This window comes from Suricata suricatta, chromosome 12 (genome assembly GCF_006229205.1).
Source record: "Suricata suricatta isolate VVHF042 chromosome 12, meerkat_22Aug2017_6uvM2_HiC, whole genome shotgun sequence".
Lineage (NCBI taxonomy): Eukaryota > Metazoa > Chordata > Mammalia > Carnivora > Herpestidae > Suricata > Suricata suricatta.
In genome coordinates, this window is record NC_043711.1 from 31,247,287 (window position 1) to 31,274,858 (window position 27,572).

At 40.9% G+C, this 27,572-nt stretch overlaps 1 protein-coding gene and 1 long non-coding RNA gene across 8 annotated transcripts in view; one reads left to right on the forward strand and one right to left on the reverse strand.

Annotated features, from left to right (window-relative positions):
- Positions 1–13,297, forward strand: part of LOC115273760 — a 31,268-nt gene extending 17,971 nt beyond the window's left edge. For 5 of the 7 annotated variants that reach the window (XR_003900926.1, XR_003900929.1, XR_003900927.1 and 2 more), the window contains 3 exons: positions 3,014–3,083; positions 6,510–6,703; positions 8,010–8,174. This is a non-coding gene — a long non-coding RNA (uncharacterized LOC115273760). Of the gene's footprint in view, positions 1–3,013; positions 3,084–6,509; positions 6,704–8,009; positions 8,175–13,267 lie in introns of those variants that run through there. The other 2 variants (XR_003900930.1, XR_003900931.1) reach the window with 2 other exon arrangements.
- The window catches only part of ADAMTS9 (ADAM metallopeptidase with thrombospondin type 1 motif 9), a 161,532-nt gene that overhangs the window by 55,121 nt on the left and 78,839 nt on the right, over positions 1–27,572 (reverse strand). Inside the window, exons 24-28 of the mRNA XM_029917014.1 lie at positions 24,871–24,975; positions 24,564–24,731; positions 22,548–22,817; positions 17,347–17,508; positions 15,086–15,262 (exon numbers count right to left, since the gene is read on the reverse strand). Of these exons, the coding sequence (XP_029772874.1) occupies positions 15,086–15,262; positions 17,347–17,508; positions 22,548–22,817; positions 24,564–24,731; positions 24,871–24,975 (882 nt within the window). The remainder of the gene's footprint in view (positions 1–15,085; positions 15,263–17,346; positions 17,509–22,547; positions 22,818–24,563; positions 24,732–24,870; positions 24,976–27,572) is intronic.

Sequence of the window (27,572 nt, forward strand, 5' to 3'; positions counted from 1 at the left end):
ATCCAAAGTCTCAGCTAATCCTGAGGTACTACCTTAAAAATACATCAGAATACCACCAATTCTCACCATTCTACTGTGAACATCTGAGCCAATGTCAGCCACTCATGGTCTTCCCCCATCTGACTTACTGAAATGGTTTCCTAATGTTCTCTCTGCTTCCACTCTTTTTCCTCCAGTAGCTTCCTCTAAATTCAGAAGCCAGAATCAGTCTTTTAAAACAAATTCATGTTCCCACTCAAATCCTCCCCCCACAATGGTTTCCTAACTCACTGAACATAAGAAAAATTTTTCCAATAGCCTAACCCTTCCTTCCCCATCCCATGATTTACTTCTATGTTATATTCTCTCAATTTCACCACTAATTTCATATCCTACCACCCACCACCTCTAATCCAGACACACTTGCCTCATTGCTATTGCTAAGATGTGCCTGGAATACACCTGTCTCTAGGTCTTAACCCAGAATACTCTTCCAGATATCCACATGGCTTACTTTTGTATTTTCCTGTATCTCTGTTTAAATTTCACCTTGTTAATGGATACCTGCCTGACCTCCTTAAATGTACAGTTGCCATCCCCTCTTCCAAGCTATTTTCTACCCCTCTTCTCTAAGAATTTTTGTCTGTTTTGTTCACTGCTATATCTCCAGTAGCTAGAGAAGTGGCTGGCTTATAAAAAAACATTCAAACACTTATGAAATATGCAAGTGAATGCATGAATGAGTGAATGAATAGCATCTCAAAGAACCTACTGGCACTTACGTCTCAAGAAGTTTTAAGAATTAAGTAAGTATTCTGCACAATGCTCAGTTCATTGTAAGGACCAAATAAGTAATTATTGTGCTCTCCTATCTCGTGTGTCTATTCAGCCCAAAATTGGGGTACCTGGATGGCTCAGTCAGGTAAGCATCCGATTCTCAGTTTGGGCTCAGGTCTTGATCTCATGATTCATGAGATCAAGTCCCACATCTGTCAGCATGGAGCCTGCTTGGGATTCTCTGTCTCCTCCTCTCCCCTACTTGTTCTCTCTCTTTCTAAATAAACTTTTTTTTTTAAAAGAAATATTGCACAGAGAACACCTAAAAGGAAGGTTATGCGAGAATGTCACACAAGACAAACAGCAAATGGCAGAAGCTAGGAACTCAGAGTCCTACTCTGTCTTGTCAGGGCAAGATTATTATTGAAAGTTGGCTCTAAGCCATTGAGACCGTCTTATACCCCGAGTGTCACATGACGTTGTTTCTCATCCCCAAAGATGTCACCTTGGAATGATACTTTCCCCATATGGAAAAATGTAAATATACAGACTGAAAATAAACTATAAAGAAGTGTATGGACACAAATGAGTTCTATGTAGGTGGGGTATTTTCTATCTTCATTCTGGCTGGAAAGATCTAAAAGCAAAAACAAAACAAAACAAAACCCTGAAACTCAGACTTGCTATTCCAAAACAGTGGGTCTAAGTTCGATCCTGATTTTAATCCATCAATCACTTAATTAATTAATTTTAGAGAGAGAGACCACACAAAGCGGTAGAGCGTGAAAGAGAATCTTAAGCAGAACCCGTGCTTAGCGCAGAGCCCAGAGCGACTCAGTCTCACAACCATGAGATCATGACCTGAGGCAAAATCAAGACTGGATGCTTAATGACCTGAACCAGCCAGGCACCTGCTGACTTTTTTGGTTTTTAAGTTCCCTTCCATTTAAGAAAAGGCTCTCCAAATGTAGGCTATACAGGGGGGCAAAAGTAACATGAGTCCTGAGATTTTATAACTGTAGAGTGAATTTGATAGAAATGAATCATTGCTACCGGCATTGTGCACCTTCTGTAAACTAACCACCATAGACCTATTAAGTGGAGGAATTGCTACCCAAATATTAGGATCAGGTTGTGTTGAGAAAGACCTAGTTTTCTTAGTCCAGCAGATGTTTCCTTAAAAAGGTATCAGTTCTCAACACCCTAGGGTGCTGTAAATGTCAGGGGAGGCCAGGCCCTTCCATAGCACTGGCTGGGGAATTCTGGGTGACCGAGCTTAATCCCTGAGATTTTTAAAAAAACCATTAAAAACCAGGTGTCAACATTTTTCTGTTTAAAAATGCAAATATTCAGCTACCTCCCACTTTTGATAAGTAAAATAAACAAAACCAGGAGCCTGGCTGAAAATCCTTGGGGAACATTCAGAGACTAAGGACTCAGTTTCAACGGATTTTTAAAAAGTAGGATTTTTTTTCCACCTGCAGAAACCATTTGTTTCATTCATGCAACACAAATCAAAAATCAGTACTTCTAGAAATTTTGAAAGCCCTACCAGAGAGGATGTCGGAAAGCATGGGACTTGGGAGTCAGTCAGGTTGGGCTTCAAGAATTACTGATCATATGATCCTGGGAAAATTGCTTACACCAGCAGCTCAGTTTTCCTACCTGCATAATGGACGTAATAAGGTTTATTTTGCAAGGATTTTTATGAAGATTAATAATAAAGCATAAAAAGCACCAGACCTAGGGCTTGGCTCACTGCAAATTCTCAGTAAACGGGGGTTGTTGCTATTATTTCTCTACTTCCAGTTAAATTATATAAGTATAATTAGGTTTATAATTCAGATTGTAATTAGGTAAAAGGCAAAACTCAATTTCTAATTTTAAAGTGATTTTTACATAATCCATGGGTAATTAAAGGTTCTAGTTAATTCTGGAAGGTAGCACTCACTTGTCTTATGGAGAACTCTCTCTTCTACATTGGGCACCAGGGTCCAGGTCTTCCAATAAAATTTTCTGTGGCATTCCATCAAAAATACATTGAACATTGTGGGTCACAGTCAATATTTCATTATTGTGTAGATCCTACCATAAAACTTCTGAGGTTGATGACAGTATCTTGGGGCTATTGGGCTTCCCTTTTCCTCTACTGACAGATTTCTTCGGTCTCAAAGTTTTGGAGTCACTATTAGTGTTTATGTGGCCATTGTTAGTGGCCTTTTTAAAGGAGAAGTATTGAGATTGATTTTCATTCTAGGGCCCGGAGATGCATCATCTCAAATGTTCTCTGACTCACCATCCTCAGAGTTGAGCCGGCACTTCTGAAGGTATATTCATATGAATAGTGTGGAGTTGGTAAATACATAGCACTTGCCTTCTGCTAACGCAGGGAAGATTTGCAGACTGGCAAAGGGAAGGTCTGGAGAGGTAGAGCTTCAGAAGCTTTCTTCCTCGGAAGTTCATGTGCTGAAAAGCCAACTTAATGCCACACATCTGGAAAAGCTGATCACCTACATATGGCTTCCCCTTAAGGATTAAAAAAAGACTGGTGGGAAATAATTGAAGGAATTGATGGTGAAAACCTGCTGATCTCTACAACCTAACAATTTATCCTTCAAGAAAGGAGAAAAGAACAATTTTATAACTTTAAGGATTCCTCTGACTTGAAAAAAATAGAAATTGTGTAGCATTTGGGAAATGCTGCAGACCATAACCCACCTAATGCCCATGAGAATATGGAAAGAAAAGTTTTACTGTAAGTAATCCATAGGAATACAGGGAGGAGGGGCGCCTGGGTGGCTCAGTCAGTTGAGCGTCCGGCTTTGGCTCAGGTCATGATCTTATGGTTTGTGGGTTCAAGCCCCAGTCAGGCTTGTGCTGACAGCTCAGAGCCTGGAACCTGCTTCTGATTCTGTGTGTCCCTCTCTCTCTAACCCTCCCTTTCTCATGATCTGTCTCTCTCTGTCTCCCAAAAATAAATAAATATTTTAAAAAAGAGAAAGAAATACAGGGAGGAGGGAATATTACCCCCCAGGGAATGTGGCAATGTTTGGAAGACATTTTTGGCCATTACAACTGAGACAATGTACTATTGGCATCCAGTGGGTAGAGGCTAAGGATGCTCTCTGACATCTTACAGTGCACAGACCAGCTCCTCAACAAAGAAATTACCTGGTCCTAAACATTAACAGTGCTGAGACTAGGGTATCCTGATTCGTACCTACTTACAACCCAAAAAATACTTTCCATGCCTCTGCCTTAGTCTCTAATCAGAAACACACTCTGCTACTTCTCAAATCAAATGCAAACTAGGAATTAATGCTACTTTTTAAAAGTATCCAAAAGTAAAACCAAAACGTTCCACTCTGAGATGCCAATCCCTAGATATAGCTGGACTATTACATATGTGCAAATTCTATCATGGATGAGGGAAGTATTGATTGCTTAAAACATAGAGCTCAAATCAGCCAAGAAGTATGAACTGTCAGTGCTATTGGAATAATCCAAATGTGTGAACATGTCAGAGTAGCCCTTTTTAGAAATGCCCATCCTCATGTATGTCTTTCTTTCCAATGTCGGTCACTCCTGCTGAAGTTGCTATGCAGAAAGTCTATGAATTACATTGGACACATTTGTAGACATTTATAACGATTCTCCCTCCCCCCTTCAAAAAAAAGAATGGGTGACACTACTCGTTGGTTTGCAAATTCAGTCTGGTAAGACAGTGTTGAGGCCTCATATTTTCAGCTCACCCTTGAAAGTTTATGACTGACTTTAATGGCTTTCTGGAACCCCACATAATATATAATGGAAAATTCAACTCTCTAGAGAGAATTGTTTTCCGATAGTTTGACTTTTGCTAAGGAGTCCTCCCTTTTTTTTTTTTTTTTTTTTTTTTTTTTTTTTACCAGATGTCTCTTTACGGTTTCTCAACCTTGGTACTATTTCAACATTTGGGTGAGATAATTCTTTGTCATTGGGGACTATGCTGTGTCTTGTAGGATGCTTATCAACATCCCTGGCTTCCATTCAATAGATACAAGTAGCCCCCCCAACCCATGTGTGACATTTGTTCCCAGACATTGCCCAATGTCCACAGGGAGTAAAAATCATCCCCAATTGAAAATCACTGACTTATCCTAAGGTTTTCAGAAAGTCCTTCAACAATCTCTCAACACTGAATTAATTTTAATTGATTTGGTAGGCGTGGTGGGCACAGAGTGCTTTTTCATGGGAGGAAGTGGTAAAGGGCCTGCTGAACATCAATTCAAGTAGATCAAGGTCTTAGGCTAAAAGACTCGGGAAGTTCTGGTCCCCAGAGAGTGTGACATGCACAACGTGAAGCCAATTCCCACACATAGCAATGAAGATCCTGACTACGATGAGCAAACACGCTCTTGGGGACAGCACTTCTTCCCTGACATCACGTCCCAGCCTGCCGCCCCTAAGAGGTTCCCGGATATTTCACATATGATTAAGAGACAACCAATGAAAAGGAAATAATGATTTTACCAAGAAAGGGCAAATTGTAATGCAGAAATAGATGAATTGGTGGGGTGAGGGCTTTTTATTAAGCGCAAGGAAAATAACACACATTTTTTTAAAAAACAAACAAACCACAAGTCCTTAGTTTTCAAAGGAATCTGGGCTTTACTGGGGAGCAGTAGATTAAAAAGAATGGTGAATCTGCATAGAGCCAAATATTTACTGGAATTTACTGGTAAGACTTGCTATGAAAGTCTGGGTTTCCCTGGGGAAAAAGGGGAGCAAAAACCCACACCACTCACAAAGACCTTTCAGTTTCATTGCATAGGTGCGAGGGGACCAAGGGAAGAAGGGAGCTAGAGACAAGGGGAAGAGAAAGAAACGGGATGTAAGCCATTGAGAAACTAAGAAAGATTTCTGCTGAGCTCTGGCTACAGAACTCATCTCTGTTATGATGTGATAGTGGAAATCTGAGAATAAAACTAGCTTTCTAAAATACGTTGAATTCTTAAAGTCCTGCAATAAATCCAGAGACCCACCCTTCACTTCTTTGTGAAGTAAAATACACACTCTGAACCTATTTGTTTCTTTAGAAATTTCAACAGTAAGTTATTTTGAAATATATGAGACTTAAAGGTTGCAAGACCATCATGAAGACCTCCTTCCTCCCCCTTATCCAGGTTTTCCAACGTAGACTATTACCGTACCCCATCTCTCTATAACAACACTATATATGTAACATGTGTGTGTACATGTGTGTGTGTATATATATATATATATATATATATATATATATATATATATGGCTTATACACATAATGTCCCATCAAATCAAGGACACTCTCCTACATAAATTCCATACAACTCCCCAAGTCAGGAAATCACTGTTGATACACCTCTGATATCCAATCCTATATGTTCCTTTCTAATTGTTCCCTCATACAGACCAGTTCTTAATTTCCATATCTCTAGGCCAATGCAATAAGGATTTCAGCTCCTGAGTAGCTGGGCTCATTCATTCATTCATTCATTCATTTCAAAATTGCTTATGGTATGCCCACTTTGAGTAAGATTCTTCTGAAACTTAAACAGCCAGCCTGCTCAGCCCAAAGGAAATTAAGGTCTGGGGCAGTTAAATAAATGATTTGGTTAAAAGATTTTTCATGTGAAATGTGGTGACTGTATTTGTCCCTTCATCTTAGCTAAGAAGAAGAAAGCAAATCCACTGTTTTTTTCTGTTACATCTTCCCTCTCTTCATCCCACACAGCTCCCAAACCAGAACCAAGTCTTATCATTCACAAGCCACATGGACAGAGGAATACAGGGATTGGATGGTGAGGGGTGATGAAAGGAACAGAATATAAGGCCAGAAACCAGATGACTGTCCTACCAATGGGAACAGAGGAAACTCAGCATCACTCAAGGAAGAGCTTGGTTTTAGCTCAAGAACCAGTTTGGAAGGTATCTCAATGCATTTGATGTGTTTTATTTAAAGCAGAGAGCTGCTAGTGTGAAATCACTTTTCAATGCATTTTAATTTCATTTTTCATAATTCACTTGTAGGAAAGCAGCAGATTACATTCAACAATAAATGTATCACTACACACATCGGCAAATCCCCTCACTGGCTTTAACAAAACCTGATCTATTGTCCTGATTATCTATACATCCATTGAACAAAGAACACACTTAGATTGATTACCCCCGAGTTATTTCATTGCTCTTTGCATATTAGAATGTCAGGAATATCACCCAATGCAGGTTTAATAAATATAGGATGCTTTTTTCCTCAAAATCTTCTAAACCCAAATTTTGCTTTTCACTTGGTTTAATTTTAAGAGGAACAATTTTCTCATATTCCACCCTTTAGAACTCTGAGCAAAATTTAATGGTTCAGGAATTCTAGAATGTTTCAAATAGTTACAATTTGGGGGAACAGAAAATCCTAAATTTCCTGTTTCCACAGAGGTTGCATTTTACCACTTCACTAACTAAAGAGTAAAAAGAGGGAACTGTATCTTGGTTAAAACCTGGGGCTTGAAAGTCAGAAAGTCCCAGGGTCAAGTCCTGACTCAGTCCCTTCTCAACAGTGTGACCTAGACTCAACAAAGTAACTTCTCTGGTTTTGCTAACTTCATCAAATGGAGAAGATTAAATTAGATAATATGGGTCGACTGCTTTGCAGAATTCCTGGCAAAGAGTAAATACTCCAAAATATGAGTGATTGTTAAAAAAATCAGAGCCCTCCTTATAATTATGGATAGAAATACATGGTAGAAAATTAAGTAAAGGGAGAAACAGCTCTTTTGTGGATAACTGAAGCTATCCGTTTAGCCACTTTCTGAGATCCTGAGAATTATTTTACTTATTTCCCATTTCAGTGTGCAGCCAACCTGTAAGCATAAATTAATAACTTCTTCTTAAAAAGATACCATCTGAATGGTTTATAGTTTAATTCAGATGTCACTCTAAAGGAAAAAAAAAACAACTATCTGGCCACTGGGAAAGAGAACTGATGACATCATCATTCAATTTGTAGCCAACGTTGTTGCACACATTTTAATTTCAAGGAGCGGGAGGGTGTCAGTATGGGGTATGAATGTAAATGAATCCATAAAGCTTTTCTTAACACTGGGGAGGCTAAGTTTTGCCAAGTTAGATGATGAGAATCACAGTGACAGAGAAGACATTGCTTCTACTCTGAGTCTTCTGAAGTCTCTTTCAAACACAGCCCCTTAAAGCTAATCTGCTCAACCTTTACCTACAGGGCTCAGTGAAGATGAAAAGCTGCGTTCCTGATACTTCCTTCAAAGAGGGAATGATCTCTTGGAATTCCAGCTTCTACAAGGTGACTACCTGGTGGTTTCCATTTTTGCCTTCTTCTAAAAAGCATCAATAAAGCCTTGCCCTTTCGGCCCACTGAACACATAAACACTCTTTCTCCCTAACTGAACTCGTTGCCACCGATGAACTTGAACTCTAAGAAGCACAAGAGGAGAGTTGTTTTAACAGCTGCTTTTACACTGAGGCCCTGGAGTTCCTGCTCTCAAAACAGCTGGTTCTGATAAGCCTCTCTTCCCACTGTCCTGTTTTTTCTAATGCCCAGCTGTTAGGGAACACCCACTGAAGTGTTCCAAAACAAAGGCACAAAACAGAAGAAAAGGCAAGAGAATGGTACTCATTTAGAAGCAAGGGCATCCTACATAGGGATCCTTTACAAGCCAACACGGGGTTTTTCTCTCCAATTTACTTTCATAAATTTATTGATTTCTCAGCCAATGGAGGATTAATTGCTAAAGATGTACTGTTGCCTGACGTGGCCCCGTCCAATGTGGTAGCCACCAGCAACAGGTGGCTCTTTAGAGTAATTAAAATTAAATACAATTTAAAGTGCAGTATCCCTATTGTACTTAGCCACATTTCAAGCGCTCAATCTAAGCCACGTGCGGCTAGTAGCTTCCATATTGGAAAGCAAAAATAGCATTTCCATCATTGTAGAGAGTTATGGGACTGCACCGGCCAAGGCATACACTCTTTCCAAAGGGTGAAATGGGGTGCAGATCTAGCTAAGGATGATGGTTTTGTAGGTTGAGCCTATACCGATTATCTTCCCTACTACATCCTGTACACTCTTTTCTTGGCTGCCAATGCTCCATTTTTTTAACTTTTTGCAAAAGGAGGTTGTGGTCTTTAAAACAATCCATGAAAACGATCCCACTTTAGAGGAAACAAAACAACAGGAAGCAAAGGTGGTGGTGTGGCACATTCTAGATGTTTTTATTGGTAATCATTAAACAGCAAAGGGGAAACTGTACCTCGGCCAGGACTTCCCACATTTGGGTGGAGGCGGAGGACCCTGACAGGTAGGGTGGAAAGCCAGGCCCTCTGCCTATCCTGGCTCTCAGACCATGAAACTCATGTCTGGGTTATAATGTAAGGGTGAATAGAATACTTTCTGATAGAGGGGTTTTAAACGTTCTATGTCATTAGTCAGGGAACATTTATCACTGAAAATGATTGTGTAGTTGAACATTTAAAAGGAGAGATAGTATTGATGATTTTTATTTAATGAACAAAGATCATTAGCAATTGTGTGCTAATGTACAATTACACAACACACACACACACATACACATACATGCTACAAGCAATTTGTATTTTTATATTTATGGTTGTAATGAGGCTGCAGGGGGAGAAAAGTGTCAGGTCTTTAATTACACGTATAATTGGTTTTATTCATTTAACACATTTCCTCTTTCTCCACTACATAGCACCGACTTGTTCCCTGCTGCATTCTTAGCTCCTAGAACAGTGCCTGGCTCACAGTAGGTACATAAAAAAGTATTTGCTGAAAAATAAATGATGACCTGATTCCTCTCCTCTTTTTAAAGGAATGACCTAGATTGTTTACTCCCTGTTCATAAAATCAACCTACCTCAACTGCCTTTACTAATCAGGATTCCCTCCTAACCAATTAGGTATGGACTCAATCCCTCCCTCCCACTGCACATTCCAAAGTTTTCATTCCTTTCCGTTCCAGAAGGACAACTCGCTGACGTGAGTCGGTGAGAGAACCTACACTCCTCCTCATGGTCTAATCACCCTCCTACCCCTGTCTCCCCATCTTTGGACTTTTTAAAACTGTAAAAATAGAAATCTGTCAAGCTATCCTGACATATGAGCTGTCAGGAGCCAGAACAGAGTCTCCCAAAGGCAAACAATCCCTGTCAACAATGGGGAAAAAGAAGCTAGCTAAGTTTTATCTCCAACAAGCTAGATGCAGGCCAGTGTTTTGCTTCTTATGAACACATCTGAGACGAGTGGGTTATTGAGTCTTAATCCACACTGAATTTGGGTATATTTTGTAAGCTCATATGTTACAATGTTTTGATTAAAAAACCCCTTTTTTTCAATACTCCATATTGATAGAGCCAGATAATGTGTTTCTTATTTCTTTTTTAAAAGGCACTAGCAGTGTGTTTAAGAGGTGTCCTCATTAGTAAAAGAATTTTTGCTTATAAAAAATGTGTAAGCATTTAATATGATATTCCTGGTGATCAAAATCCTTATCCTGTCCTCTGAATCTGGCTAATGTGATCATCTTAAAATGAAAGAGACGTCCTGCCCTTCCTCAGACATACCCAGTGGAAGTGTTTATAACCGCTGGTTATGGGAATTCACCAAGAATAGTAATAATTTGGGATTATTCTGTTGCTGGAGTCAAATGGATGACATCGCTATTAGCTAAATAATGTGGAGGTTGATGGAGTCTGACTTTCTTGACTATAAACGGGAGTTTAAAAGCTCATGCTGAACCCAGACTGTTTCTACCAGATTAGGCAGGATTAAGATAGTCAATATACTATTAGTGAAGTGTTAACACTATAGTAGATGATCAGGTAGTCAAATGGATTCAAAAAACCACCACCCTCCCTGGATGACATGGGGGATAAATATGATGTGGGATAAATACTTGTTTAACTCAGCCTGGTAAATAGTAAATAGTCAGTTAAAAGTTAGCTATCATCATCTGCTTGGGAGAAGTTATCTTATTTATTTAGCACCTTACAGGAACCTCAAACTCACATACAAACTCCCTGATTTTGGTCCTTTTAACTCTCAGTCACCATAATAAATTATATGTAAAAAGGAGGCTCCGGTAAAGAGGATGTGGAACCAACAGGCATCAGGGGTCACCTTTATGATGCATAATGTTTTGAAAACTGCAGGCTGTCTTAAAACTTCCAAGATTGTTTTGATCATATTTTTTCCCCAATAGATCATATTTTCTTTATTTACGAAGAAAGAAAATCCTTCTGAAAGGTACTGCCGGTGAACCAATAATAAAATTGACAAATGCTGAAGTCTTTTATAGTTATCTGAACACAAAGAATAAGATGTGATCAAACTTATGCACATTAAGCTAGTGTTTTCCTGTACCTAGCTCGTTTTACATGTTCAGGACCATTTCTTTTAATCGCTTGTTTGTCTTCTGGCTATATTTTACCATTATCTACAAATTCAATAAATGGAACATTCATATTTCATAGTTGAGACTCAATGAATCAGGACGACAGTATTAGGAAAGAAAAAAAAACAACAAAATGTTAAGCCTCATATATTTTGTTTATATCACTAGGCATCATTTCCAATTCAGAATTCTTTTTAAGTATCCCTTTAAAATACATATTTTAAACTACCCAATTACACAAAGCTGACCACTTGGCCACTCAGATTTGGGAGAGGGATGGTACAGGTTGGAGGGAATTTACAAAATTGAAATGTATCATTTTAAAAGCAAAAGAAACATAAACATGCATTTCTAGTTCACAGAGCCTATTTGCCTTTACAATCTGCTGATAAACACTGATTTTTAAACATTGTATATAAAATTAAATAACATGGAAAAATAAATATACTTTATTATATAAACACATAGAAATCTGTACTGCTCAAAATATTCAGATAATACTAGGTTTGGCTGCTGAAAACCGTATCCCAAAATATGGTAGTGATATTTACAATCTTTATTTTTGCTAGAGATAGAGGCAGCGAGGTGATAAAATGCTGATGTCAGACATTTTCTCTTCCTACCTAAGGAAGCTGCAATCTTGAGTATGAAAATGAGGTAGACACAAATTCATAAGTTGGCCAGGCAGAAACAAAAGCACATTTACTTCATGAGTACACAAATTCTCATTATTTGGGTCGACAAGCATTATTCCAAAGCACCTAAAGCAAGGCTCAGAGAACACTTTTAGGTTTGTCATGAAAACACCCAAACAAGCAGTTTCTCCTAAGGAGAAGCACAGTTTCCAAGACGACGAGCAAGCAGATACACGGGGGCAATGCAGAAAGGAATGCGACAGGGCCAGCTTGGATAGGTGACATCACCTGCAACCTTTGGTACTTGAATTATCTCGATGGATCTGCTGACTGTAGAATGCTGTGGATTTTTAAACTACCTTCTGCTGAGGTTTGACAGTACAGAGCTTTCTTTCCGATTTATCCCCTAGTCACGGGACGAGTGCGTCTGACCCTTCAGTCTGCTCCCACCACTGGCTGCAGGAGCAGACTGGAAGGCGTCACCAGGATGAGACCCTTTTTTAGATATCAGAGCATCACCAAGTAAGAGTGCAATGACACATCAAAAAGAGGACAGAAAAGACTGAGTTTCTAGAGGATGTTTTTCAGAATCATGATTCTAAATCTGCAATGACATGAGCCAGAACTAAGGGTCTAAAATGGGCACTTAACCCTATGTTCACCGAAGCTGCATTTTAAGACATGCTCGCAGCCATGCTGACAGTGATCTGGCGCTTCTTTCCTAAATATTGTTCCTTAGTAACAATTCTTGAAGGAGGCTATCTCCACTTTGACCTTGGAAAAGGCCTACTCACACAGCAGCAGTTGATTCTGGACACTATCGCCAGTGTGTGAAAATGTGGGGAGAGAAAGCAACTCTACTGAAGGACTAGTTGCTACCCTTGGTCTCTAATAAATGGAGTCTAGTTTTCTTGAAAGCAACATATTAGCACCTCAAATATACTTTTTGCTGTTGTTAATTTCACTGTCACTTACAATGATGAAGCACCTTATGAGTGGCTTTATGGCTATTAACATGATTCTCTGAGGTATGCTTAAATTTAGAATTGCTCAGAAATTATACTAAAGCATCTGTGAAAATCGACATGAAAGTAAAATCAAAGTCCTACAGTAAGAATCTGAAAGACTGCCCTCACACACACATATTTAAGTAGTAATATATTACAAATGTATCTATTTAAATAAAATGCTTTTGCTTTCATTTTTAAAAATAATCACACCTAGAAGCCTTGCACAAGTGGCCTTGCTCCAAGACTGTAGAGGCATTTAAATACATACTTGAACAACAATCACTTCATAAAGGAAGCATCAAAATCATAGTGGCAGCGAAAATATTTAAAGAATCCATGAATTCTCTTCTGTGTATGACACAGCACTAGAATATTTTTCTCTCTCTCTTTCTCTCTCTGTGTTTTTCAGAAAACTGTGTGCAGGCCAAAGAAGAATAAGTACAATAAAAATCTTAAAGTCATCAGCTAAATTAGCAAATCATATTTTAAAATTAAAGCATTAAACTTGTAAAATATCTGTGGGGGAGGGCGATGATCCTGTATTAAAAAACTTGAATTGTATTTAGGAAGCATTCATGGAGGAGAATGCTTTGGAAACCAATATAATGTATATCATATATTGTATATAATGTGTATCCATACACATATATGTATGCAGTATATATTATTATATTACATATATGTGTACATACACACCCTCTGAAGGTCAAGAGGGATTTTGGGTCAAAATTAAAGAAAAATAACTTTGGGGAGGGCTAGTTGTTTCTGAGACACAAGTCTGGTGGTGTTGGCTGAGTGAACAAGGTAAAAATATAATGGGCTCAAGAGGGAAAATTTCATAAAAAATAATATGTCATAGGTGAGTTAGGGACGTTGGGAGTGCCAGGGGATGTTCCTGACATCCTCTAGTCCTTTGTGATCTTTCTCAAAATGTCCATTTTGGGAGGGTCCTAGGATTGCCGACAAAATTTGGGTGAATACGTATCTGACTCAGAGTGGCATTTCTTCAGCTCTTGAATGAAAGCCTTGCAGCCCAGTTAAATAGGACCAGTAGACATGATACTCTTTTTCTAGCTTTCTACTTAATACTAAGTACAGTGCTTACATAGCTCGCTTCTACCTGCAGACACAATCTCAGACCCTGAATCCCTGATTCTTAGCGGCATCTACAGGTATTAGACATTTCCCTTCCGTTAACCTGCTCTTCATCCGGTTTCAGGAATGGTTAAGACGTTTTTCTCAAAACCCTGTGCAACCCAAAAGGCTTCTGGATAGGACTCCATATAATACTAAATTCAGATTCAGTGCAATTAATGTATTTACAGAAACATTTACTCTATTTACATGAAACAGCCCTAACGGCTCCACAGATTAGGACACAACTCAGCCAGAGGGTTGTTTTCATGTAGCCAGCTGACCTTCTGTTTGCCAAGAGCTGCCCCAGGAGTTTGCGTAGTATTTACAGTGGCAAACCTGTCTCACAATGTCAGCTACGCAGAGAGCAAGGGAAGCCTAGGACTGATGCAAAAAAACCCGCCTCACACGGGCTTTGTGTCTTGGGGGAAGAGAGGAAACTTCTCAGATGCCCTGAAGGCAGCAAGGCATTGAGTCCACTGTTGTTGGTCTTTTGCATTGTCAGGATGATTTCAGTCATTTTTGTGGGCACAGCCTTTATGGTGATTGCGTTGAGAGCTGTACCCGAGTCACATAGAGGGAAATTACAGTCATTGAAGAAAAAATTGCTTTGGCCTCAACAAGCAGGTATCTTCCCCACAAAGTCAAACTCGCAGAGCTTAGGGAAGGAAAGAATGTCTGCTATTGAGTTGTCTGCTTAAATCACTTTGTAACTTAATAACTACATGAATGTATTTCATTTCTTTAAGAGAGACAATCTGTCCGTCCGTCTATCTATCTATCTATCTATCTATCTATCTATCTATCTATCTATCTATCTATCCAGTCTTGCTTTTCTCAAAAAGGAAGCTACTTCTTGACACTGGCCCCAGGCCCATATGAGGTACACGTATTCTGTAAAGCCACTTTGGCAATATCACAAAAAATTAATTCTCTCGTGTGTCAGCATGAAGACAATCACAGAGCACAGCACGGTCTCAGGGATGCCCTTGTGAGCAGGACAACTGTCGCAGAGGAGCGCACCCGAACACCTTGGGATGGGGTATGTTAGTCAGAGAGTTTGGTTAATGAACATTAAGAGTCAGGGCCGTACCGCACTCCAGGGGCCGGGATTCCAGGCAGCGTCTTGCGGACAAGCGTGCGTGTTACACTGCTCGCGGTCTGGAGGCTTGTCGAGGATCTCACAGCTCAGATCTGGAAACCGCTCACCGCTGGGCCTCTGACAGACCACCAGTCTGGTGCGCAAGCCCCCGCCACACAGCTTCGTGCACTGCAAGAGGGGACAAGGATGCTGGGGTCATGCCGTCTGAACAGCCAATGACAGATTTCTTTTCTTTCCCTTAAGAACAATTTCTTAACCAAATTCTATCATGGCACGGGGCAAGGGAAGTCCCCAGGCAGGACCAAGCTGTTACCAAAATTCTTTTATACGACAGACTGGAGCTCTCTACCTTAACGGTAGGCATTGTCTCCTGAGTGATTCCTCTTCCCCTGGATGAAGCACAGGAGACTATAATTATTTGCCCCATTTTACAAATGGGACAACTGAGCTTAAAAGAGGTTAATTAACTTGATCACGGCCAATTCGACAGTAAGTGACCAGGATAAGATGAAAGCCTTTTCTTTGAGGTATACAGAGCCAAACATCAAACAAACAAATAAAAATCCCTAACTGTCCCCTCCCCCCACCCCACCACTACCAGATGAAGGAAATAATGCCTGGGCTGGTTTTATTTTCTGGCAACTTGTAGGAAACTGTTACCAACTTTTGGCTATTATGTGACTCCAACCACCATAGACCTTTTATGACGTGAAGATATTTGACGCTATCTCCGCATCTCAGGATAACGATGATTTTCCCCAGGATGAGTAAACAATGTGGTGGGGAGACCCAAACTTCTGAGGCAGGAATGAGCTGTATTTCTTGGACGGCACTGCTGTGCTCACATCCAGGAACACTGACATTTGGCTTTCCTGCTGTGTCAAGGCCAGATCTCCCACAGAATTTAGAATGATCTGGTCTGTGCTGACAGCAAGCATCCCAGTGAATGTGTGTACTCTCCTGGCTTTGGTCCAATTACAGAAGCTTAATCACAAGCCCCACAGGACAGAACTCTGTGAGGAGTTTTGGGAAACCCATAATGCATGAGTCTCCAAGCCTGACTCCCTCCTCCTCCCTTTTAGCAAAGCCCTCCTGAATGACGTACTGTCAATGAAACCCAACAGAACACTGTGTTATGACTGCCTATTACTACTGGGCTATGTGAAATGGGGACACGTGATTTTGGTTCGCCAGGAGCATGGACCGACATCTCACTTGCTTTTCCCCTCCCTCTTGGCACCGGGGCCTGCAAGATGTTAATCTTCATGTTTTATTTTACAAATTTTACAGTCAAGACAGAATGATTCAGCAAGCTTTAAATATGTGCTCTTCCTGAGGATTCAAGAGTAGAGGGATACATTCTTGGTTAATTAAACACAAAATAATAAGCATCTAACCCTACCACAGAAGAGTGGCTCAAAACCTTATTTGATCACAGTAGTAATCCTAATGATAAACATTAGTAGCAGTGATGCTGCTGATTATAAGAGCAGTTAACTTTGATAGAAGACGATATGCTAGGAATTTGTCATGCACTCTCTCCAATAGTCATGAAGTTGGTACCATTATTATTTCCATTTAAAGATGAGGCTACAGACATTTGGCAAAGGTATATAATTTGCCCAGGCTACGAAGCTTGGAAGAGTCAGCACCAGGAATGGAATTCAGTTTTGTCTGCTCCAAGTACTCTATTGCCCTTCATTGGCCATGGGAGGCCACTCTTAAAAGGTAACAGCGGAAGGATTTTATTACCTGAGATTCTATAGCTAATTATTCCCTTCCACCATTAAAATGCATCACCTCTGACGGGAATAATGGCACCTATTCGTTCCGGTTTCATCAAGGATTTGGAACTACTATGCTGTGGGAACAAGAGTAAATTACAAACACCCCCAAATTATGAAAAAGATGGTAAAATTTTCGTGGACCAATTTCACCTGTATTTCCAACTACCTTAAAAGCATCCAAGTTTTAATCAGCAGAGGTTAACAAACAACTGAGCCTAGCCTTTATTTGTATGCTTTCCTAATTTTCCTCCCCTATGTATGTATGCTGTTTCTCACTGGTGTTAAATGAACTTTTAAGATAGTCAGGAATTAAGACAGGTCTCTAAGTTAATCCCAAATCAAGAAGCTCTCACCAGAATTCGTTCTTCTTCCTTAAAATACATTATGAACAACAGCACAGTTACGCCGTCAAAATTGCTCTGTGTTTTTTCCCAAAGGAGGTGCTAAAGGAGGGCTCGCTCTCACCTCTCCCCAGTTTCCATAAGCCCACTGAGGACAAGGGCCAGATTCACAGGCTCTTTGCTCATCGGGTTTTATTCTCTCCACGCAGTCGTTCGCAGGGTATCCATTTTCGTCCTGACACACAACAACACGCCGCTGGGAGCCACCGGCGCAGGTACTGGAACACTGAACACATCAGACATCAGTCAACAAGGTGAATCCCCACCTCCATCTACATCTTAGTGACTCGAAGAGCAGCTGGTTGGAAAATCAGAGACAAATGTGACAGAATTCGTTCTCAGGTTGTCCACCATGGTCAAAACGCAGTTATGAGAGATGCCCTTCGGTGGGGTTGTTTAATGGACATGCCTTATAAAAACCTGGAGGGCAGAAAAAGGGCTCCTCCTTCGCACAGGTTAGGCACTCAGGAAGTGGTCAGAAGATGCCCCATGAGTGATAAAGTCTTCCAGAGCAATCCCATTTATTGTCTTCTTTTAACCTCTCTGCATCTCTGTGAAGTACAGAGGTGTTAATAGACACCATAGCCTATTGAGAGATTCTGTTCTTTTCAAAATCCAAATGCTTATTTAGAATCAACATTTGACTTCCCTTTCAACACAGAGGTCAAACTGCGTGCTTAATGACACACCACTGTTGAAATCGAGCTTCCATATTAACTCATTCGATTACCCAAAGCATGAGGCAATGCCACTAAGACATGATTTCCTTGCAGGGAACGTTCCCTTCTCTTCAAAATAGCCTTAACTTTAGTGGCTAATAGCAGCAAGGGTTGTTTTTTAATTTATTTTTTACTTCCCCAAGGACCTTAATTGGATTCCATATTGATAAGCCTCTCTTTGGGGGCACTTTCTGTCTAATGCTCCCTCTCTTGGTAGTCACAGAATTACGTTTGCATTTCAGCTAACTTCCCACACAAGCTTCTCATAGTTCTCTTATTTATCTACATCTTAAGTGGTTTTGTGCTTTCCATAATGTCCTTATCTTTTGAAAACTGATGTGTTTGCTAGTATCCTTCACTGTGACCCTTAACTTGTAAAATCAGTTTGCCTATTAAAATAACAACTTGCCCTCAAAGCAATGCAATTCCCATGAATTATTAAGCCTCTGACTGCATTGGGCAATTTTTTTTGTTGTCAGTTCTGGATTCTTTTTATTTTTTTATTTTTTATTTTATTTTTGAGAGATGGAGAGACAGAGTGCAAGAGGGATAAGGGTAGAGAGAGATGGAAACACAGAATCCAAAGCAGGTTCCAGGCTCTGAGCTGAAGGCAAAGAGCCCAACACGGGGCTTGAACTCACAAATGGTGAGATCATGGTTGAAGCTGAAGTCAGATGCTTAACCAACTGAGCTACCCTGGTGCCCCCATTAGTTCTGGGCGCTGACGGCTGATTTGTGCTTTCTACTGAACCCTAGCCCAAACCAGGGTTGTTTCAAAATACTTGCAAACAATGCATCTTGCTGGTCAGCTTCTTCTGAATAAAGCTGTGAATATATTTTTTGGCTAATTGCATTGGACCGAATTTCAATTTCTCTGCCTATCTCAGACAAATTATGAGTGACTTTAAAATACATTGGGTATAATTTTAAAATGTTCGCAGGTAAACAGATTTATGACTTCTGTCTGAGAAAAAATTTAGGCAATTTTTGATTTTAAAAAATTCTATTTCTATTCTCTGAGGATTCTGGTATAATGACCCTAAACTTGAAAATACTTGTTTTCTATTTTTACATTTTTTAAACGTTTATTTATTTATTTTGATAGAGAGCAAGCGAGCAGGGGAGGGGCAGAGAGAGGGGAGGAATCCCAAGCAGGCTCCATCCTGTCAGCACAGAGCCCAATGTGGGGCTCAAACTCACAAAACTGTGGGATCATGACCTAAGTTGAAATCAAGAGTTGGTCACTCAACTGACTCACCCACCGAGGCACCCCTGTTTTTATATTTTTAAACAGCTTAGGACATAATAGGAAACACAGAATTATTATTTTAATTGGCTTTGTTTGGGAACCAGAATATATAGTGTTATGAAGGAACTTCCATATTGTAAGTACATTTGTAATATATATTTTGGTCCCTGATTTATTCCTTTGATAATACAATCTTGTATCATTCTTCTATTATGTCATCTGTGAACATTATTGCCTCAAAGAAATGTGGTGAGCTCCTTGTAGGAGGTTCAGTGTCATAACATGTGTCCCTGTTAGCTCACGTAACATCAGTCACAGGATATTCAGCCTGGTTCAATTAGTTACTGAAAACAACAGCTCTATAAAGCACATGCTACGCTGCCTCCAATCTGGTTGACTGGAGCAAGGCTAGTCACCTTATCTAAGGCCGACTTCTCCATTGGCTGCCCAGTGACCAAGAAAATGCTTCCTACTGAAAATCTGACCAAAGAGATGGAGACAGTGCTTAACTGGGGCCAAGGAACTACACAGCACAGCCTCGAACCATCTGAATCCAGCGCCTTTTTGGGTTTTTATAATCCCATAGACAAGTAAAGTGTTGTACATAATTTTTCTCCAGGTTCAATTTGGCCGTTTAAAAAAATTTTTATTTTTATTAACAGGGATTCTTAGTTCTGTTCCGTGTTGCAGTATGTCACTCTGGACTTCTTTTGGTAACAACCTTCCTGTCCTATTAAGATGACATATTTTCCTAGGTAAACATTTCTTTGAACAAACCCCCTACCCATTATCCACACTGGCCAAAATAAGAAGGAATGGTCTTTGCAGGTATGGGAGGTGCTGGACATCTGTTTTTCTTACTTGCCTAGTACACTTCCCCTTATATCTGACAGCCCAATTCTCCTTTAAGGAACCATTTCTTCCCCTAAGAGATGTCATCTTGGAATGGGGGGGGGGGGCTATCTATTAAGATACTCTGCCCTTCCGTGGTCAATGAGTGGGCAAGTGAACAAATAGGGCCAGTGAGACTTTCCTGAGAATTTGAATCCTCAGCAGAATAGATGAAAGTTAAAAGGGATTTATTAAGACAGAAACTCCCTACAAAACTTATCCTCTAATTACTGTTCCATCTAGATAGGGGTTGGCAAGACAAAGCATGAGGGCCAGATATGACCTGCTATGTCTTTTATAAATAAAGTTTTATTGGAACATAGGCATGCCCACTCAGTTATGTATTGTCCACACCTGCTTCTGTGTGGCAACAACAGAGCTGGTTGGTTGCGACAAAGACTAGATGGTCCGCCAGACACAAAACATTTATATCTGGTCCTTTTTGCAAAAAAGATTTGCCAGCCCCTCAGCTAGATACCTGAAGATACTCTTGTCTCTGTCTCTACTGCGGTCAAATGAAAATTTTTGTTTGTTTGTTTTGTTTTCACTTGAAAGAGTCAGTTTCTTTTGTTCACAACCAGAGACCCCTAATTGGTAACATGGGGAAATCCTCACACAGGGTCCAGGTTTATGCAGAAATGTACTAGAAATGAGGTATTACTTCAGAAGCCACTGAAAACATTAGACTCCCATTCTCTGGTGTTGAAGATCTTTGCTGTCTTTCCTGCTATGGAAAGCAAGAAGAATCACACAGTTTGTGTACTTCACCAAGCAAACAGGCTAGAGCTACAAGAAAATCACACTCTTCATCTTCAGCCTCACTTAATTTAGGGGGAAAAAAAAGTCCCCAAACAAACAAGGCACAATGAGGAAAATAAGGATCTTGCCCATTGCTGCAAAAACATTACCTAATCCTCTCTAATTTGGAACACTGCCCAAGGGCAGAATCACTCAATTTTAAAACAACTCATCACCTCCAAATGTAACCCTAAGTAAGAATAGCTTGAAAAATTTGTTTTAAGAAGTTCTAGTGCTACCGTTAGAATACACATGCGTTTTGAAATTTTCCAATCAGAAAAATTGTGGGACATTCAGTGATTACCTCCCGTGATCACCTGTTAACTTCTCTGAACCCAGATCTCTTCTAACCTGGGTACAGGAAGCCTGAAAGCGGCAAGCGAGCGAGGAGAATGAGATGGTGAAGGTCCTGGGCCACAGGGCAGACCTACAGACCACCAGTGCTTGCAGTGGATGAAAATGCTTGGTGGCTAATCAGTATTCACAGGACAGAAAATCTCATTTACTGAAACACAGCCACATTGGGAAGCGGGCAGCTTCCTTCTAACGCTTTTTAGTTCAGAAATAATTAAACGCAATTAGTGGTATGCGAAGGAAACTAAGAGTAGACAATTCAGTGAGGACCTTGGAGTGATCACTAGACACCTTCCTCCTCCTCACACCTATGCGGGGTCCCTTGCAACCTTACCCCTCCTGCAGTTCCATTAGACATGTCCAGTATTCCACAGTATAATTATTTTGGGAAAATTAATCAGGGAAAAACCCGAAAACATTCAAAGGCTGTTTTCCCTGGGAATATTCACTATTTTTCAAGGTCTTTATAATGTGAAGGACAATGATAAGAACACTGAGAAAGCTCTCACTCTGGGGCAGGCAGCATGCAAAACACTTTATTTCCACCACTGTATTTATTCCTTACAACCACCCAGGAGAACCGGAATTGTGCTTAACTTTATTTTACAAAGGAGGAAACTGAGGCTCATCGAGACCAGCAGGCGTACTAAATATCCCAAAATGTGAAAGTGCAAGTCATTGGCTCAGAGGCACCTTCACTCAGAGCCTGTGCTGTTAACCATTAGATTATAGTACTACTCCCCGAAGCACAGAATTATCTAGACTAGTGTTTCCCCCCAGGCCAGAACAATGATCTACTACTACAAATTACGCAGTAACCATTCCACTTGGAGACTGGGCTCATCTAGAAAATAGCAAGAAGGAAAACCACTTTCATGAAGAGCTCACTATCAGAAAACTTCCTCTGTTCTTTTCATTTCTTTACAGGTAAGAGCTGCCTGCTTCCTCAGTCTCCATGATTAATCATCCTGGCATTCACAGTACCTCTAGGAAGCCACCTGATGTTTTGGACCAGCTTAGACACACCCTCCCCCACCCAGTTAAGGTAGCTTCTAGGTGGCCTGAAGATATTATCAGGGGACAACTTCATATGATGAGCCCATGAGGGTTCACCCAAAACAAATGAAAGTGTACAAGGCCAATCCCTTGTGAGAAAAAAATGCTTCAAAGGTGTTTCTAATCTGTTTGCCCCCAAAAGCTAAAAGAGTGAAGGAGAAAAAAGCAAATTAGAGAAAGACTTCAGAAAATACTCACTGCTCCCCAGGGGCCAGTCCTCCACTGGTTTCCACCAAGCACATGGGTGCGGCTGGGGCCGGCGCCTCGGGGGTGGAAATCCTCAGTTTGGTAGGGGTGCTGAGCGAGACCGCTGTCTGGGGTCCGCTGAGGGCACGGTGAGGCGGAACAGTCCTGGTCAGTTTCTGGGATGTAGTCTGGGTCGCACTCACTCTGATCAATCACGTGGTCACTGTAGTTGACACACACCACTTGCCGCGTCGCTCTGCCTTGCCCACATGTCACAGAGCACTACTCAGAAAGAGAAAGGGTCAGTCATTGGCAGTCACAAACCCATCAATGTGCATTTTCTGTGAGTGGCTCAGGGCTTACCCAGTTGCCCAGGCCCCCGACTTTGGCATCACCCATGTCTGCTCCCTTGTATTCCCACCCTACAGCCATTTCACTGAGAAACGCTGTCAGCTTGGTCATCCCACATACCCCCAGTCCATCCACTTCCCACTGTCTCTGCTGTCACCTTCCCCTGCCAGGACCACTGCAATGGCTTTTCAGCTGGGCTCCTGCTTACAATGCTGACACCTCTCCCTGCAGCCCTAGTCTGTTGTCCACCTATCAAAAACCATGATGCTTACAAATACAAGGTCATGCCATTTCCTCCAAGGACTTCCCAATTCACTTCGAATAAGGTCCAAAGTCCGTATCTTGGCCTGGTAGGGTCTCTGTGATATGGCCCCTGGTGATACCCTTGACCCGTCTCCTAGCACTCTCATTTATTGGCACTCCAGCCAAACTGGCCTTACAGATATTTCTTGAATATACCAAGGCCACTCCCTACTCAAAGTCTTTGTAACTAATGTATCTTTTCCCATACAATGTCCACATGGCTCGCTCCCTCACTTCATTCAAGTCTTGGAGAGTGTGATATTAGGCCTTCTCTGACCACGCTGTCTAAAAGCATATTCCATCCTTCTCTATGCGATTATACTGCTTGACTTCTTCTTAGTACTTGTCAGTGTCTGTTGCTGTATATCTCTCTTTCTTTATTTGTTCACTGACTGGACCCTCTATCAGACTAATCTCTATGGAGGCTGAGACTTTATTTGTTGTTCACTGCTTTTTCTACACTAAGCTTTTATAGATGTCTGGTGCGCAGATAGATGAATTTAATGGATGGATGGATGGATAGATGGACAGATGGACAGACTGGAAGCTCAAGGCATGAGAGTGAGAGTGTCTATCATTTATTGAGCACCTACTTTGTGCTAAGCATTTAACATATGCAATCTCAAATAATATTCACAACATCCTGTAAGGTAGGTATTCTTTTTGGTTTTTAAAAGAAGAAACTGAGGCTCAAAGTCTTTAACCAGACTGCTCAACATCAGGCAGCCAGTATAGGTCAAGAGGTGGATTTTTACATGGCTCTCTTTGAATCGACTGCTCAAATTTCATACATATGATATTTACAGAGATATTATTTCTCTCTCTTCCTGATGGCATCTCCTCACCGATCCTAAGCTTTATATTTCCCGATCTCTGGGATTTTTGCAAGGCAGAAGGCATGCGCTGCCTGGAAATCATAGATGGTACCTGGTGTGCGGAGGAGGCTGAGCCCATGGCACTGGATGGGGGTTCCCGCTTCCCACTCTCGACCGGGAAGCCAAGAGCCACTGGACTTCAAGAGTCTGAGGTTCTAGGAGGCACCCAGACTCAAGGCAAGGGGACTTTTCCCGACTCCCATCTTCTCCCTGGCACGTTCGGTGCTCCACAGGCCTATTACATCCCACTCAACACTGTGCTTATCAGTCAACCCAACAGGATCCATCAACTGCATGTTGATGTACACATTTTAACAACATCCATTTCTTGAACATCAGGCTAAGATTCATACCAGGTGCACATATGTGAGGCAAAATAACTTAAGTCAGAAACTAAGTCCAATTATAACATAGTACCACTGACATTTGTGACCTATCGCTAGTCATCCTCTATGGTTCCCCCAGTCATTTCCCAATGGCCAAGAATCCACTCGCTTACAGGGCTCCAGTCCAAAGCCTTCCACTGCCCACAGGGGGTCACAGAACAGTCTTCCTTTGCCACTGGTCTGGGCAGGGTCACGCAGGCACTCTCGTCAGCCACAGAGCCGTCTTCATCCCGACAGCTGACGTATCTCATCCGAGTACCTTTCCCACAAGTGGCTGAGCACTGGGGTGTTGAAGTAAGATAATGCAGGGATGTTATTGGAAACAATGGTTCATTGGACGGCAACCCACATCCTACAGTCATGTCAGAGAACCTCTGCCTCCCCTTCCTCCCCTCTCTAGGACTTCCATCTATCTCTTACTGGTGTCCAAGACCCAAATCGCCACTGGGTTCGTGATACACTGTGCATGCTTCTTCTTCCTTCCGGGGCAGCTGGGGGAGGGTGACAGGATGGTAATTCACAGTCCTAGAAGGGACAGGGGGAAAAAGCCAAAGTTACCTTGAAGTCAATGCACACTTTAATGGTCAAGGTGAATAAAAATATAAGGACTAATGGAGCACCTGGGTGGCCCAGTCAGTTGAGCATCCAACTTCAGCTCAGGTCATGATCTCATGGTTTGTGAGTTCGAGCCTCGAGTTGGGCTCTGTGCTGACAGCTCAGAGTCTAGAGCCTGCCTGGCATTCTGTGTCTCCCTCTCTCTCTCTGCCCCTCCCCTCTCTCTTTCTCACAAAAATAAATAAAACATTTAAAAAAATATATAAGGGCTAAGAATTCTAAAACCTCCTAATTCTGGGAAATCACATAGCAACTCTCAGCCTCAATTTTTTTCATCGGTAAAATGAGGTAAAATCTGAATCACTTTATGAATTCATTGATATAGGGCAGGGGTTTACTTGGTGATTTTTAATACCATATTTATATGCCTGTTCATGTGGAAAGAAAAAATGATTTTAAAATGACACATATGTTAGGAAAGAATAGGATATCCTTTTAAAATGATCAGTTGTCAGGGTGCTTGGGTGGCTCAGTCTGTTGTGTCCAACTCTTGATTTCGGCTCAGGTCAGATCCCACGGACATGGGATCGAGCCCCACATCGGGCTCTTCACTGAGCGTGGGGCTTGCTTAAGATTCTTTTTGTCTCTCCCTCTGCCCCCTCCCCCACTCGTGCTCTCTCTCTCTCTCTCTCTCTCTCGCTCTCTCTCTCTCTTGCTCTCTCTCTCTCTAAAAATAAGATAAAATAATTATTGTAAATTTAAAAAAATTCCAAAGACCAAATTCTATTCTCATATTTCAATTAATTTCCTAACCAGAATTTGCTAATCATGAATTGGCTTTCCAGGTTTACCTAAAGAGAACTCCCCAGGTCAAATCTAGATAAGAGGTCTATTCAATGTGCCAACGTCTGGAATGTATATAACGCTCCTCAATCACTCAGAGGAAACCCCTGTAATGAACTGAGGTTATTTGTGTGAGACAATACTTTCAGATTTACAGATGGGAAAACAGAAATACATACTTGCTCACAATTTAGCATTTAGCAAATATTCTTTGATTAGATAAATATCATTATATTCCTGAGATGTGCCAGGCATGGTGCAAAGTGTGGTGAGCTTGGGCCGGAGCCTGACATAAGGGAACTTACAAACTGAATGAGGAAATTCTGCTACTTGGCTCTGGACCCTGCCTATTCTTCTGCTGGTGGTCCAAAGAAAACCACAGGAAACTTTTCCCACAGCGAACAAATGGTCCATATGCTACAGCTGTGGGAGCCGCCTTCTACTCCATTGGATATTACAAAATAATGGAGAGAGAAATGAATATTTTGAATCTTGAAGGGAGTTGATATATCCTTACTTCAGGACAATTTAATGTAATAGCTAACATTTTGCAGGCATTCAGCATGTGGTGGTTTAGAGCATTTCAATAAGGTAAAAAAAAATAAAGGGGACACAAGTCTCAAGTGGTGTTTTATCATTGATCAGGGACAAAACTGACATGTTCATTTGCTTTTTGACACTTTTCATCCATTTACAACACATGTGGAAATGCAGCCAGACTGAGGACCCTGAGAATGGAATCACTGCACTGGCCGAAGGGGGCCATGAGCTCTGGGCATGGTCAAGGGTTCAAATCCTGTCTTTGGCAATTAGCAAAACTGATATATAAACCCAAGTCTTCTCTTTACATAGTCTCTTTCCATAAATGATGCTAAAATCATGGCCCATAAAGAAGAACGTGATGGCAATGATGGTCAGTTGACTCTCTTGAGAAAAAAGGAGCACAGGTGTGTGTTTGTAGAAATGTAGTTATATATACATACATATGTTATATGTACATATACACCTATATATGCATACACGTGTTCAGTTATCAAAGTTTACTGATGTAAAGGAGGTATAGCACACAATTTACATATAATAATAAAATACGTAATGCTTTCTTTTAAATTCCATATAGCCAGTTGAGGCTCACAGAATACTGTCACCGATTTTTGTTGAATTCTTGAATCTGGTGCCCAAATATGATTGTAATTGCTGAAAAAGTATGGCTCAAACATGAATGAGAGTTGCTATTTTCTTTATGTTTAAGAGCAAGGCAAAAATGGAACAAAGGAGATCTATGTCAAAACTTCATCTAGCAATGATGTGAATGACTTCTACACTGAATCAGACAACCATTTCCAAATACCAGAAGAATATTTCCTTAATATGTGTATGTGTTATTCACAATGTAACAGCTAAAGATGCAAAACTCTTTTAAACATAATGTGGATTCTACATGAATAGCACTTTCTCCATCACTTTCTTAAGTCTCAAAACAATAAATTCAACCCTCAATTATAGCACTTGGGGATGCTTGTGGTGTAAATACTCTCACCACAGCCAATTTCGAGCTACCAACTTGATGTCGGTGAACACAGAGCTGGCGGGAGATGTGCAACAGCTCAGCATTACGTAGCATCCCCACCACGTGCCTACACATGCAAATGCAAATAACCTCAAGGGCACAGATAATAGTAAAATGTAGTAAAGCAAAGGAAGAATGTAAGTTCTGAGTCTTT